At 37.2% G+C, this 14,237-nt stretch overlaps 1 protein-coding gene across 1 annotated transcript; it reads left to right on the top strand.

Annotated features, from left to right (window-relative positions):
* The first annotated feature begins 8,511 nt into the window (after positions 1-8,511).
* On the top strand, positions 8,512-13,263 carry mmp9 (matrix metallopeptidase 9). Its single transcript, XM_034306934.2, has 13 exons — positions 8,512-8,751; positions 9,019-9,257; positions 9,539-9,687; positions 9,941-10,069; positions 10,319-10,492; positions 10,581-10,754; positions 10,925-11,098; positions 11,201-11,356; positions 11,499-11,727; positions 12,014-12,153; positions 12,250-12,400; positions 12,525-12,628; positions 12,791-13,263. Exons 1-13 carry the CDS (start codon positions 8,617-8,619, stop codon positions 12,895-12,897), a joined length of 2,061 nt encoding a protein of 686 aa, XP_034162825.2. The 5' UTR covers positions 8,512-8,616; the 3' UTR covers positions 12,898-13,263.
* Positions 13,264-14,237: the final 974 nt, after the last annotated feature.

The raw sequence follows: 14,237 nt of genomic DNA, 5'->3' as shown, positions 1-14,237 counted from the left end.
ATGGCATGGGAAGCATGTACTATGTTCCCCTTCACCCAGATGTTATTTTGAACTTTTGAGGGAGAGGAAGTGTTGCTTTTTACACACACACAAACATGAACATATAGACATGTGCACTATGAAAATATTTTGCAGAACCTCTTACAGGCCAGACTACATAGTCATCTGAGAACCATCAACAAGTGCTTTGACTAATTTCTACCAAGATCATCAGACAAAGTGGTTTATTTTGGTTTTAGGGTTATTTATATTAATGTCATTTTCAAACAGTCAAAGATGTTACAGGAAATGAGATGATACTGAACAATGAAAAGCTACAGTATACCTTTAAACAGGTGCTACAGCAGCCTTAAGACTTGCTGATGTCATGTCCACTATCAACATTTTCAAATTTCCATTCAGGAGAAATGACAGACATTGTATTTAAAATTTATCCTAGTAGCAAAGCAGAGCTCTCTGCTGAAATCCTTTACTGCTTCAGGGAGAGGCGGATTGTTTGGGGTTTGGTGAGGGCAAAGTGGAGTGAATTATGAGCAATTTTAAAAAGGAGGTGGATAAAGCACAATGAGAATTTGGAGAAACAGCTCAAAGCCTAGTCTGGTCTCAATGAAATGATGGGCAGGTATATGAAGAACCAGGTCATTTCAGCAATAATGAACTGTGATAAATAAAAATGGGATATATGAGAGGTTTCTAATACTATTCTCTTGCCCCTAAAAAAATCTATAGATACACAGCTATGTTTGAGTAAATATATGGAAAGGGTCAGTGTCAATTATTTAAGTGCTTATCATCATAATTTTTTACATACCTACTTTACATCTTGACTCGTGACCAGTAAGGGTATTGTTTCTGAATTGTTTCTGAACACAAGTTTTAATTTCTTTATATACAAATGAAATGCACATAATCATTTCATCTTGCAATTATTTCTGCTATTCCTCATATTCTTTTGCTATATTTTGTGCATAACTGTGTTGCTATTTCTGTGTCAGCAACTCCTGAAGTTGCAGAAAACAGCTCCCATGATCATCAGCCCACAACATTAACACATGACTTCTAGTCAAGCTCACAGTGACCTGATTACTGATAAAATTCAACTGTTTGCAATCAAATTAAATAACCTTTAAATATTTATGTATCCTTTAAATAACCCAGACTCTCTGTGTTAGTAATTGCCCGATTATATGCCTGCCTTATGTTGCTGCATTTTGCTTAGATCTTTGTTTTGGTTTTAATTAAATGAGAAGACCTGTATTTCCATCCATCCATTGCAGAAAGGTTCACTGCTAACACACACAGCAGGCTTCAGTGAATCAACTCTGCTGAGGGATGTGTAGCCAGTGACCAGCAACAACTAAAACTTGCTATCCACATAACAATAAATAGCCTTTCCAGGTAAAAAGGAACCAATCCCAGATTTCCCAATCCCAGATTTGTCCCACAAAATTACTGAGTTGGCTTACTGGCTATTCACCTACACAAACTCCTTGACAAAAGGAGAGTCTTCATTCTGTTCCTGTGAGCGTTGAGAGTGAAGATGTCACAGGTGCATAAGGCTGTCACAGGTTAACCAAGTTAACAGTCAAAGAACGTCAGCAGCGTCTGGAGAAAGGTGTCTGCTTCTACTGTGGAAAGACATCCCACTGTGTATCCCAGTATCCAGTCCAACCCAGTACAAAGGAGACTCAACAATTCAGATGTTAAACAATCACATGCTAATGTGGTGCGTATGCTCTGTATTACAGTATTTCACTCAAATCATTCAGAATTTCTGTCCTGATCCAGCATTCACACACTTTCTTTCCTCTTGCAGCACTCATTGGATTCATCATTTCAGGATTCCAATTCACTCACTAAAGGACCTCTTTCATTTACGAGTCTTTGTCTGTGAATACATTACTGTGACATGAACCAAATGACAGTAAAATATAGATACCCACAACCTCTTCTGCCCTTTCCTCTGGAACAGCTCAACAGCCAGCATTTTCAAGAAACCTCGTTCGCATTAGAGTGAACGGCGAATGAAAGACAGCATTCAGTATGACCCCAGTCACTCTGAATACCTAGTAATGCCATCCGGATTGCTCAATGCCCCCGTCTCTTCCAGGCATTCATCAATGCTGTGCTCAGAGCCATGTTTTGAAAATCTGTGAATGCCTAAACTGATGATATTGTAATTTACGCCATCTCCATAACTCATATCCAGGACTACACCATCAGTCAAGAGGGTGTTGTCCAAGGTCCAAGGTCCAAGTAGTCCAGAGTGGCCCACTTCCCAAAGTATCAAAAACCTCAAACCTCAAATGGGAGTGTTTTTCTTTATAGCAGTAAAGTTCGACATGTTGAAAACATGTTGATAGTGTGCATGGCCAAGTACATTTTGGATCTTATAACTATTTTAATTCTAATTGTCATTCCAATGATGCTTGGCAAAGTTCAGGTACTGCATTTTGTGGGATGCTCTGATGAGGCACTTTGTTCCTGCAACCCTTCCAAATGATTTCAGTATGTCTAATAGTTGATTTTGAAACATTGCTTTACTCTACCATCTTCCCCACTGTGAGGAGGGCAGTATGTTTTTCTGGCTAATTTGAACTGTGCCAAGCTCATGGCCATAGTTGTACTCAATTTTTTAAATGCTTATAGCTATATTTTTATGTCCATTAAATGGCTTGTGCAGGACAACATTCTATCTCTTTTTGTGTTGAAAGCTTGTTGGATTTCCCTATGGTGATGATAAAGGATGACAAAGTGATTTTACATGTGTGCGATTTTATATTTGGTGAAAGGCAACCATGAGGTTTTTTTAAGACTATTTTTTTCTTTTTTACTTCTTAGTAAGTACAAATAGATGAGCACCTGTGCACACAGCAACTGAGTCACTTGTGCTTTATTTGAAAGACTGTCAGTAAAACAGCTCAGCTTCCAGATAGTGGCTGCTAAAGATGTGCATACACTTTCCCTCACTGTGAATGCAGTTCATTAGAACCCTGTGGTCCTATATTCAGCAAATTCATACACAGTGGTCACATAACCAACCTATTCATGCCAACCACACATATGAGACAGCTGCTCAAAAAAAGCTGTGGCTGTGCATTTCTGACCACTTGGCATAAGCCAAAGTCAGGGAAAAGTCCTGTATCAAACTTATGCTTGTCATGTGATTTTCCTTCACTTTTTGTGAAAAAATCTGTTAAACAGCACTACACATATGTCATGTAAACAAAGAATATAATAGGAAGGGCTTTTCACTCACCGTGTTTAGTAACAATGTTCACAAAACATTTATTACGTATCAAAATGAGGAAGGATATACATTTTGGACAAATACAGCAGACCTTGGATGGTCTTATTATGTCTTGTATATCTCAAAAATCCCTGTAAGTCAATTTTCCACCTTAAATTCAAGGGCATAGAAACACAACAAATGACTAAAATATTTTAAATATGAGTCTAGATACATCTCTCCTTTTAATATCATTATGACCATATATTATTGTTACGGCATGCCTTAGAAAATTACTTTTGCATCTGGGTAGTTATTTACACAGCCATTAAATATTTTTAGACAAACCAATGTGCCAAATATAATATAAAGTCTTATGGGAGTATTTTTTTCCTTGCCTTGTGCTTACTTGTGAGTTTAAGCCAAGTGTGCGTGTGTGTGTTTGTGTGTGTGTGTGTGTGTGTGTGTGTGTATGCATTCAGAATCTGAGTGGGATTTGAGCTAAATGAGAAGGGTAGGGCATATTCTTCTGCTGTGGTTCTTTTATGGCCAAACTTCTCTGCCTGCAGTGTTTAAAGCATAATGCACGAAACTGTGGTTTCTAAAGAAATGAAGCTGCGGGCAATATATCTTCCTCTCACCACCCTCCTTTTTTCAGGACTGAAACTCTAGAGCTGAAGTGTATAGATAAACACTTGAGGCTCATAGTCAGTGTAAATCCAAAGAACCATTCTGGACTTTTGTTATGTAAGCACACAGCAGCTAAGCCACACTGTCCATGGACTGTCTCATTTATAATGTGGTCAACCAATTCCCTGCTCTAGTTTAGTATACTTTGCATGTTCATATAAGGGATGTAAACTGCTGCTGCCAAATGAGGGGGTGAATATTATCGTTACCAAACAAAGATGTGATAGAATTTGTTTACAGCAGAGCCAGGCTTTTTGGAGCAGAGAAACAAAACCATGGTGCCATCCGGTGCAGCCTCAGAGCCAATTTCATTAAGCATTTGACGCCAAGCTTAAACAGTGGCAGATGTTGGTGTTTTCTTTGAGATTTAGAAATGTCTAAGGTAAAAATAGAGCATGATATATATGGTTGTGTCTAAATGGTGTCAAATAGCCTAAGCCGAAATGAGTATATAAATATATATTATTGTAGTAATATATTATATTATCATAGTAAAAGCCTTATATTCCTTATGTACTATGTAAAGGCTTTGTTTACAAACATTATACATGAGTTATTATCTGGCCTAGTATTCTTACCACAATAACAATGCCAAGTGAGCTAAGTTTCATGAGACATAACCCAATGATTTTATAATCTTTGTCAGTGTCTGGAAGTGGCTTATGAAAGGGTGTGTTGCAATCATTATAACCAAGTCTTTCTGCTGTTACTTTAAATGGCAGACATTGGATTTGAATGGAGTTTTGTGCTTTATAAAGCATTTTATATGGATATTTCTTTTGAGGAACCCAGTTTCCACTTCAAAGCCATGATGGCTTTTGTACAGTTGAATGTATTAAATGTATTAAAGTATTCATGTTCCATCTGAAAATCTATGGACATGCTCCATTTTTATAATATATAGGTTTCCCAAGAGTCTCCATACACAGGGGACTATGTATGCCAGCACCACATTGGTTGTGTCATCGTCAGTGGATGTTCGTGGACGTCCACTTCTCGGATTGTCCACTTCCAGTCTTTTTGAATTTGTTAATAAATTTGGCAACAATGTTGTGTGTGATGTGCTTGCCATGTTTCCTGTTAAAGTCCGTCGCAACCTTGCAACAGCTTCCCGATCCAGCCATAAGAATGTTTTCAATACGTTATTATTTTGCCAAATGCATTCTTAAAGGCTATCTGAAAAAAAAATATAATAATCATATGTATGAAATATGTATGAAAATAAGTATGAAATGTGCATGAAAAACTTTGGAAGATGTTTTGCTAAAAAGTGTTAATTTCCCCAATGTATGGAGACTTGGGACACCCTGTACCTGTAATCTTTTGGACTTCTCACTACATTCATCAGATTTTCACACCTATGTGAAAACATGCACAGATATTTGAATTGACACATACACACTGACACACAGATGCACACATTGTAGTTACAATGCATTATTATAATTCTGACTTTCATATGGCTAATGAAGCTAAAGTGAGGGCAAAATGAGTGACAAAATTAATACTGGTTGTGCTGTTATAGTATGTGCTTTCTTGACTGCTCGCTGCCTTAGCAAACCAAAAGAGAATACAACTCCAAACACTGCACTTCCTTAGAAAAACACACCTTTACTCTCATACATATTGATACACAGGTTCTCTGTTTGTAGACATGGGTAATGCTAAGAATCCACTCCGTTCTACACAAAGGTTTGGTTCCTAAAGGGGGTCTACTTTGCTTCCTAAAAGGGCTCCTAAAAAGGCTCTACTTCTTTCTTTCTGACAGAGAAACACTCTATCTGAAACCTCTAAGCATTCCACTAGCAGGATAAAATGAAGAACTCATAAAGGGTTCTAGATTTAACCTTTCATGCTGACCTCATGCCTTCCAGAGCAATTTACCCTCTCTACCACCTATACCACTCATCCCCAACCGCACCTCTGCTTGAGTAGTTTGTCATTTAATGATAAACATTTCAGAATATTTTTGTATTTTCAGTTAAATATTTGAAAAATGAATAGGAGCCATTTCACTGTAAGTTAGAGTATAAGGCTATAGGTATATTGTTAACACCATATTGCCACTTTCTACATTCTAGTACATAATAGTACATTTGAGTTTCTGTCCTGGTTGTACGTGAGTTTAAATAGTTTTATTATTATAGCAGAAAAAGCATATAACTCAACACATCTGGCTTTCCTGAGAATGAGAACCCATATAAAATTACAAATTACGTACAAAACGTACAAATTACATATTTGGAAATGCATGGTGTTATCACCATAATGCTTCTCTTTTATTCAAGTTCTATTCCTAATAAAACCGGTGCACAGTGGAGTAGTACTGATGCATGAAGCATGGTTATTTAGAAAGGTTGTAGTAATCAGAAGATCCGGTTGATGTGTTTAGATATGTCCACATTGAGGAAAAAGCAGCACTTGGGCAATTTTTCTAGTTGAATGTTTAAATGTGGTGGTAGGATCTTAGTCAACATCCTGTTTTATTTCATCACTCACTCTTATTCCCTGAACACACACATTATGTACAGAATTACCTCACCTTGAATACAGTCAGCTTTCAGTGCAATACTATTGTGCCAGAGACAGTGTTATTATTATTATTGAAGGCATGTTACAGGTTTAATATCACAGTCTGAAAGTCAGAGGCCGTGGGGATTCAGTGCTTGTTAGTAATGTGCAGTGATAGCTTTATATTTAATTATCTATTCATGGGCAGATAAATTCTAGAAGCCACTGTTAAAATAAAATCCACCATAAATCTAAATACTAAGCATTTTATTATCTCAGCAAGCAAGCCCCCACACTACCTCTTCTTGCTAACTTTCTAAAATGTTGTGTGTTTTGTAGAACTGTGGCACAAACAATCAACACCACACCATTCATTCATTCATCTTCAGTAACCACTTTATCCTGGTCAAGTGAAGTAGATCTGGAGACTATCCCAGGAACGCTGGGTGCCAGTCCATTGCAGGTCACCATGCGCACACACTTATACACTCATTCATACCTAGGAGCAATGTTAGCATAGCCAATCCGCCCTACTGGCATTTCTTTGGGACATGGCAGGAAACTATAAAACCCAAAGGAAACCCAAGTAAACATGTTGAGAACATATAAACTATACAGGTTGAACAAAAAAGTCCTTGTAATGTACAGTACTTAGAGGCAGGACACAAGTGTTTATAGTCAGGCTTCTATATTAGGGCTAATCTAATTATTTGTAGTCATAATCCACAGCATAGGTCAAATTACAAGCAGGCAGCATCAAGCAATAATCACAAACCAACACAAACACACAGAAACAAGGCTTGGACTTATGCATGGAAGTAACACAAGCATTATAAAGGTGTGATCAGTGCATAGCTGATGCTGGGAAATATTCTGTGCACTGAGGGAATTTATGACAGTTATTTGGACTGCATTTGGTTCAAACTGACCTTATGCTCTAATTCTACAATACACATTGATGCTTCCTTGGCATAACAATATTTAAAAAAACATGTATACACATCAAACATACAAATATTCTGTTAATGGATAGTGATGTAATGAGCAGTGGTGATGCATAACCCTGTGGTTAAATGACATCCAATATTATCCAGTCCGACTATTGCTAAAGCGGATATAATTAACAGGGAAATGCGTTGCATTATTCAGTATTTAATTTAACTTCCACATTTCACCATGCAGTAATTTCTTCATTAGAATATCTACAAGAGTAGGAAAATAGAGTATAATTACAGAGTGTCTATGTGGAAGATGATATTTACAATCAATAATATTATCAAATATATCTACATTGTGGATTTTCATAAATCAATCAAAACTAAAGCAAAGATTATTGAATATTTGTTCACTGTCTTACTATGAAATATGCTCAACATAGCTTTATTTGCATCTGAGAAAATTATTACATTCTGAGCATATTTTTAAGGACGTGGATGTTGTTTGACTGTATTAGGAGGGGAAAATTATATTAGTCTATTATTAATTTATTATAAGACTGTTTTCTATAGGTATTCAAGACCACTGTGTGTCTGAGGAAATAAACAAGGAGTGGCACAAAAGTTTTGGGTTTTGCAATCAAAGCAGGAAGTGGTAACTAATCATTACAAGTGTTGTAATCCATTCATTGACGAGGAAAACAGTCTGAATATTTTTTATTTATTTGTTTCTTTTAGTAAAGTGCTTGAGATTTTTTTTTACGATGGTTCCTTTAACACGTTTAAGTTCATCCTTCTCCTTTTCTCTAAAATAATAATAAAATAACTGAAAATCAATGTGTTATCTATATAATGTATAATGAACATGCTTAATAATTATGTTTCATTAAAAAAAAAATTTGTATACAAAAATATTCATGAATTATAAACAAAATTAATTCTATATATTCCAGTTTTGCAGTTAAGCATCTTTCATGGAATTCCCCTTCTTGATATGAGCACTAGAGAATTTAAAAAAAGAAAAGAAAAGAAAAAAAAACACAACACACTCTGTTGCGAGTGTGGAGTGGATGAAGTGGGCGGCATAAAGGGGATGAGGTTGAGTAATTTACGTCTCATCAGAGCTATAAATACTGGTGGCAGGATTCAAGGCTAGACAGAGAGTAAACCAGCCAGAAGAAGAAGACTAAAGAAGACTCAACTTCAGAGACTTTCAGACTTTCTACAAATCAGTGGCTGAAAGCTCTCACTATGAGAACAAGTATCTTGGCGTTTATGGTCCTTGGGGCCTGCACTTTAAGTGCATGGTGTCTCCCAATTAAATCCACCTTTGTGACCTTCCCCGGAGATCTAATCAAAAACATGACAGACATAGAGCTGGCTGAAGTGAGTATTGCTTGTCTTCCTTCATTTTTTGCAGATTTACACAAATGTATGCAGAACATTGCTAAACATGTTCTGGTAAATAAATTATTTAACTCTAACCTAAAGGATACTTGATAACTGTAGTTAACATGACCATGTATTCATCCACACAGTACATACACTATATGTATGTGGTCCAATAACACCACTAAATATATTACAGAGGAAATTACACATGTATGCAAGTAAGCTTGCCTGATTGCCTTTTTCTGTTTTGTTTGTCTGCAGAGCTACCTGAATCGCTTTGGTTATATGGAGGTTCTGGATAAGAGTGGACGGCAGGCAGCAGTGTCTACCTCCAAAGCCCTGAGGAGGCTGCAGAATCAGCTGGGTCTGGAGGAGACAGGCAAGCTGGATCAACCGACAATCGATGCCATGAAGCAGCCACGCTGTGGTGTGCCAGACGTCCGCAACTACCAGACATTTGAAGGAGATCTGAAGTGGGATCACACTGACGTTACATACAGGTAACCATTTTAGTGTTTAACATGTTAGCTTTTTATAAAATTAAGTCTTTTTCATGTGCTTTTGCAAACAGCCATACTTTCCCAATGATTCATGGAAATCAATAGATTAGAAATTTAATTAGAAATTCAATTGGATCATTATTTAAGGAAAGAGTCTGAGGGAAGATGTGAGTTGTGACGGAAGTGAGGAAAGAATACCCAGCACCAGACAATACAGCTTCAGGATTAGGTCAAATGTTACTGATTGTAATACTAATTACCCTCTATTATATTTTCTGTAGGATTTTGAACTACTCACCAGACTTAGACGCCTCTATTACTGACGATGCCTTTGCCCGAGCCTTCAAAGTATGGAGTGATGTCACACCCCTGACTTTCACACGTCTCTACGATGGCATTGCTGACATCATGATCTCATTTGGAAAAAAGAGTGAGTTTTTAATCATAGGATGAGGCTTTCTGCCAGTTACCCAAGAATAAAGCATAAATCTAGTTAAATCAGTTCTCTTTAAGCAGTGTCCTATCACTGGGGATTTTACAATTTGTTAGATTAAGAGGACAGGAACAGATTCTTTTTAGTTATTTATGTTTCATTACTTTTACAAATTGGCTGATAGCCAGTTGTGTGATACAAATACAAAACAAGAGGGGGAAATGGTTTAAACAGGATATGTATATTGCAGATCATGGAGATCCCTACCCATTTGATGGGAAAGACGGCCTGTTAGCACATGCTTATCCTCCAGGTGAAGGGATGCAGGGAGACGCTCACTTTGATGATGATGAATACTGGACCCTTGGCAATGGACCAGGTAAGGGTCTTGTTTTTAAAAAAAAAAATTTTAAAAACATTTATCAAATTTGATCAATTCATCAATCATAAAAATATTTGTCAAATAGTGGTGATGCTGCACTAATGCTCGAAAATAGAACTATAGTTCCCTCTAGAGGTCTGATTGTATACTTACTGAGGATACTCATGCAAACATGCAGGTCTTCCTTCAAGGTGTGAGCTGATTATCACAGTTTCATGTAAGCATGAATGTATCTTTTTCCTTCAGCAATCAAGACCTACTATGGCAATGCAGAAGGCGCTATGTGTCATTTCCCTTTCTGGTTTGAGGGGAAATCGTATTCCACTTGCACCACTGAAGGTCGTGAAGATGGTCTGCCATGGTGTGCCACGACTGCTGACTATGGCAAAGATGGGAAATATGGTTTCTGCCCTAGCGAGCGTAAGTTCTCCATTATCTATGGCAAGACCTGGGCATTATTTCAGTGTATGTGAGATGATAAAGTAACTGGGCTTGTCTCTCTTCACAGTTCTGTTCACATATGACGGGAATGGTGATGGTGCACCTTGTGTCTTTCCGTTCGTGTTTGAGCAGAAAACATACACCAGTTGCACCACTGACGGACGTGATGATGGGTATCGCTGGTGCGCTACTACAGCCAACTTTGACCAGGACAAAAAATATGGGTTCTGTCCTAACCGAGGTGAGAGCCTTCAATTTACCATTTGGTTTAATCACATCAGAAAACCTAGCTATTATGTGTTAGCATTTTTAAAACCAGGTATTAGGTCAAAATTACACAAAGGAAGTGCTACAACATACAGCTGATGTTCATTAGCCAATGAAATTATGTGTATAAATTTTGGCCAACAGATACTGCTGTGATTGGTGGAAACTCCGAGGGGGAGCCGTGTCAGTTTCCTTTCAGCTTCCAGGGGAAAACCTATACTTCCTGCACGAGTGAAGGCCGCAGTGATGGAAAACTGTGGTGTGCCACAACCAGCGACTATGACAGGGACAATAAATGGGGATTTTGCCCAGATCAGGGTAATTTTCTTCACCTTTAGCATTTATCAGTGTAGCTAATAATAATATAAATATATGCAAAAATCAAGGATTGCTATGAACCCATATTTCTGCTTGTCACAGGATACAGTCTGTTCCTGGTGGCAGCCCATGAGTTTGGACATGCTCTTGGTCTGGACCATTCCAACATTAAGGATGCTCTGATGTACCCTATGTACAAATATATAGCAGACTTCTCTCTGAATCAGGATGACATCGAGGGCATCCAGTATCTCTATGGTATGCAGATCAACATAGATATTATATATTCACCCATTTTTAGAACCCTGACCTAACAAAAAGGCATGTTGGTCACAGCTATTATGATAAACAAAAAATTGATGGTACCTAATAATGTATTCACATGTTTTACCTTATTCAGGACCCAAAAAAGGCCCAAAACCTACTCCACCCAAGCCGTCAACCACTACATCTTCCCCAGTTTCTACTCCCAAACCCACTAAAAAAACACCAAAGACTACTCCATCCCCAACTTCCACCACAACTCCATCTGTGTATACGCCTGTGGACCCCTCAGTAGATCCTTGCAAAGTGGACAAATTTGATGTGATCACAGAGATCCAAGGGGAGCTTCATTTCTTCAAAGATGGGTAAGAACTGGTAGCCTGCATGCAACAGTACTATCGAGGAACTACATACACTTGTATATATAGTGAATATTTATGATCAAATACTCCCAATAAGTAACCACAAGAACACCTGATCAGTCCACACTGTGAGTCTTTGTGGTCTGGTTGGGGTGCTTGAAGACTAGAGGAGGTACAGCTTCAAGTAATAAAATAATTATGAGTATAGCAAGACTCGAAAGTTTAGTCATATATAATTAATCAGTGATCTCTCAGAAAATTAAAGGAAGTAATCTTTCATTCCGATTAGGTACTACTGGAAGTCCTCAAATCGCGGTAACAGGGAACACAAAGGCCCCTTCCTGGTCTCTGAGAGATGGCCTTCCCTGCCAGCTAAGCTCGACACAGCTTTTGAGGACCCTCTTACTAAGAAGATGTACTTCTTTGCAGGTAAGAGTCAGGTAGCTTGTTATAATGAATCGTTTCTTACATAGGTTATATAATTACTGATTATTTAATTTATCAGAGATTTTCAATCTATTTCAGACACTAGCTTCTGGGTGTTCACTGGACAGGAAGTCCAGGGACCTCGCAGAATCGAGAAACTTGGCTTGTCTGCCAGCCTGAAGAAGGTTGAAGGAGCATTGCAGAGGGGAAAAGACAAGGTGCTGCTTTTTAGTGGAGAAGATTACTGGAGGTGAATATAAGTCTATCTAAAGCTTTCTGATGCTCTTACTTCAAAGACTTGCTTATCTTTTGTATAGTCAATAAGAGATAGAACTAATTTCCAATTATTTTTTGCTTTTGGTTCATTTTCTTAGGCTGGATATGAAGACTCAGCAGATAGATAAAGGATACCCTCGCCACATTGACGTGACCTTCGGTGGGGTTCCACTGGATGCTCACGATGTGTTCCTCTATAACGGTAAGTCACTTTTCTCGGCAATCAAATAGCAGGTATGCATTTGCAAAAATATCTGGATATCAGATTTCAATTAGATTTTAATTTGTTCCAGTACAGTTTTTAGAGATCATACTCAGAGGTCATGAATTAAACAAAATACCACTATTTATTATTTCATTGCAGGACACTATTACTTCTGTCGAGACATCTACTACTGGAGAATGACCAGCAAGCGACAGGTTGATAGAGTTGGATATGTCTATGAACTCCTGAATTGTCCCAACTACTGAATCTGATTTCATCAGACTGAAGTATTATAAGGAAAGCACATCTTACTGAAATGCAAATCCCAGATATGTGTTTTCAAAAAGAAAGTACAGTATTAGTGAAAGAGTAGAAACTATGTAATAATATCTTATGTGTTTTATTAAGAAATATTTGCCTGGAGCAAATGATAAAGTTAATTAAGGTTAAGTTAGTTAAGGTTATACTGGTTAAGGTATGTTAAAATATATTTTGTCTTCTCTCTTCTATTTCTTCTCCTTATAACCTAAATTTGCACAAGTGAATTTTTTTGACATTTGACTAATTTATTTATAAAATCAGTAGTATTTTGTCATATGAATAATTAAATAAATTTTTATTTTAAGTCTCTATATGTTTTTTCTGATGCTTATTACTTATGTTATTGTGATCACCAATGTCAGCAAGGATTTTCACTTAATTTTCTTTTTTGCATTTTGTGCAATATTTTAAATACCATACTGTTAAACATTGTTTAAAAATCTGCACATTAATCCCATATTCAGTACATAATTACTGTAAGCACAGATATCAATTTCACTGGTCCAGATTCACATGATCATAACAGTCAGCACTACTGAGAGTAGGAGGAGTTCTAGGATTAAGAAGAAGACAAGAAGAAGGGCCAGAGGAGGCAAAGCAAAAATATGAGAATATTTGTAAAATTCAGTCAGATCCCCTTTAATAGCCCATTCACTCAACCATGAGTGAATACTAATGAGATAGCTGAGAATATAATAATAATAATCCACATCATCATCATCATCAACATTGTCATCATCTTGATATATAGCACTTTTCATACAAAAAGCAGTTCAAAGTGCTTTAAATAATTGTCATTTTGTAAAACAGTAAATGGATAAATAGCAAAGAATATAGCATTTAATACTAGGAAAGCTTAAACAGAACATTAGAACATTAAAAGATATATGATTAAACTTAATTAAGAGTAAAAATATAAAAATACAGAAGGGGAGAGGAAGGGCTGACTACAAACTGAAATTCAAACAATACAAGTCTCAGCAGACTCTTGCACATATTTAACACCCTTGCTTCCTTAAACAGGCTGCCTCCTTAATGAGAACAACCCCTGACACAAAGCTTAATGCCTTTGTTTCTTTAAAATGGGCTGCCTCCTATATAAGTGCAGACTCCTGGCCTTAAATGGGTTGCATGAAGCTTAACGCCCTTGCTTTCTTAAACGGGCTGCCTCCCAAAAATATTCATGTATGATTATCTTAAACCATTTGTATCTGCTCAGATATAATGGTTCATTCATTCATCTATTCATCCCCTCCATGGAGTTTGATGCAGTGAGGGGGCTTGT

This window comes from Pangasianodon hypophthalmus, chromosome 8 (assembly GCF_027358585.1).
Source record: "Pangasianodon hypophthalmus isolate fPanHyp1 chromosome 8, fPanHyp1.pri, whole genome shotgun sequence".
Taxonomy (NCBI): domain Eukaryota; kingdom Metazoa; phylum Chordata; class Actinopteri; order Siluriformes; family Pangasiidae; genus Pangasianodon; species Pangasianodon hypophthalmus.
Note: the sequence above shows the minus strand (reverse complement) of the source record. Positions and strands in the feature narration are given on the sequence as shown.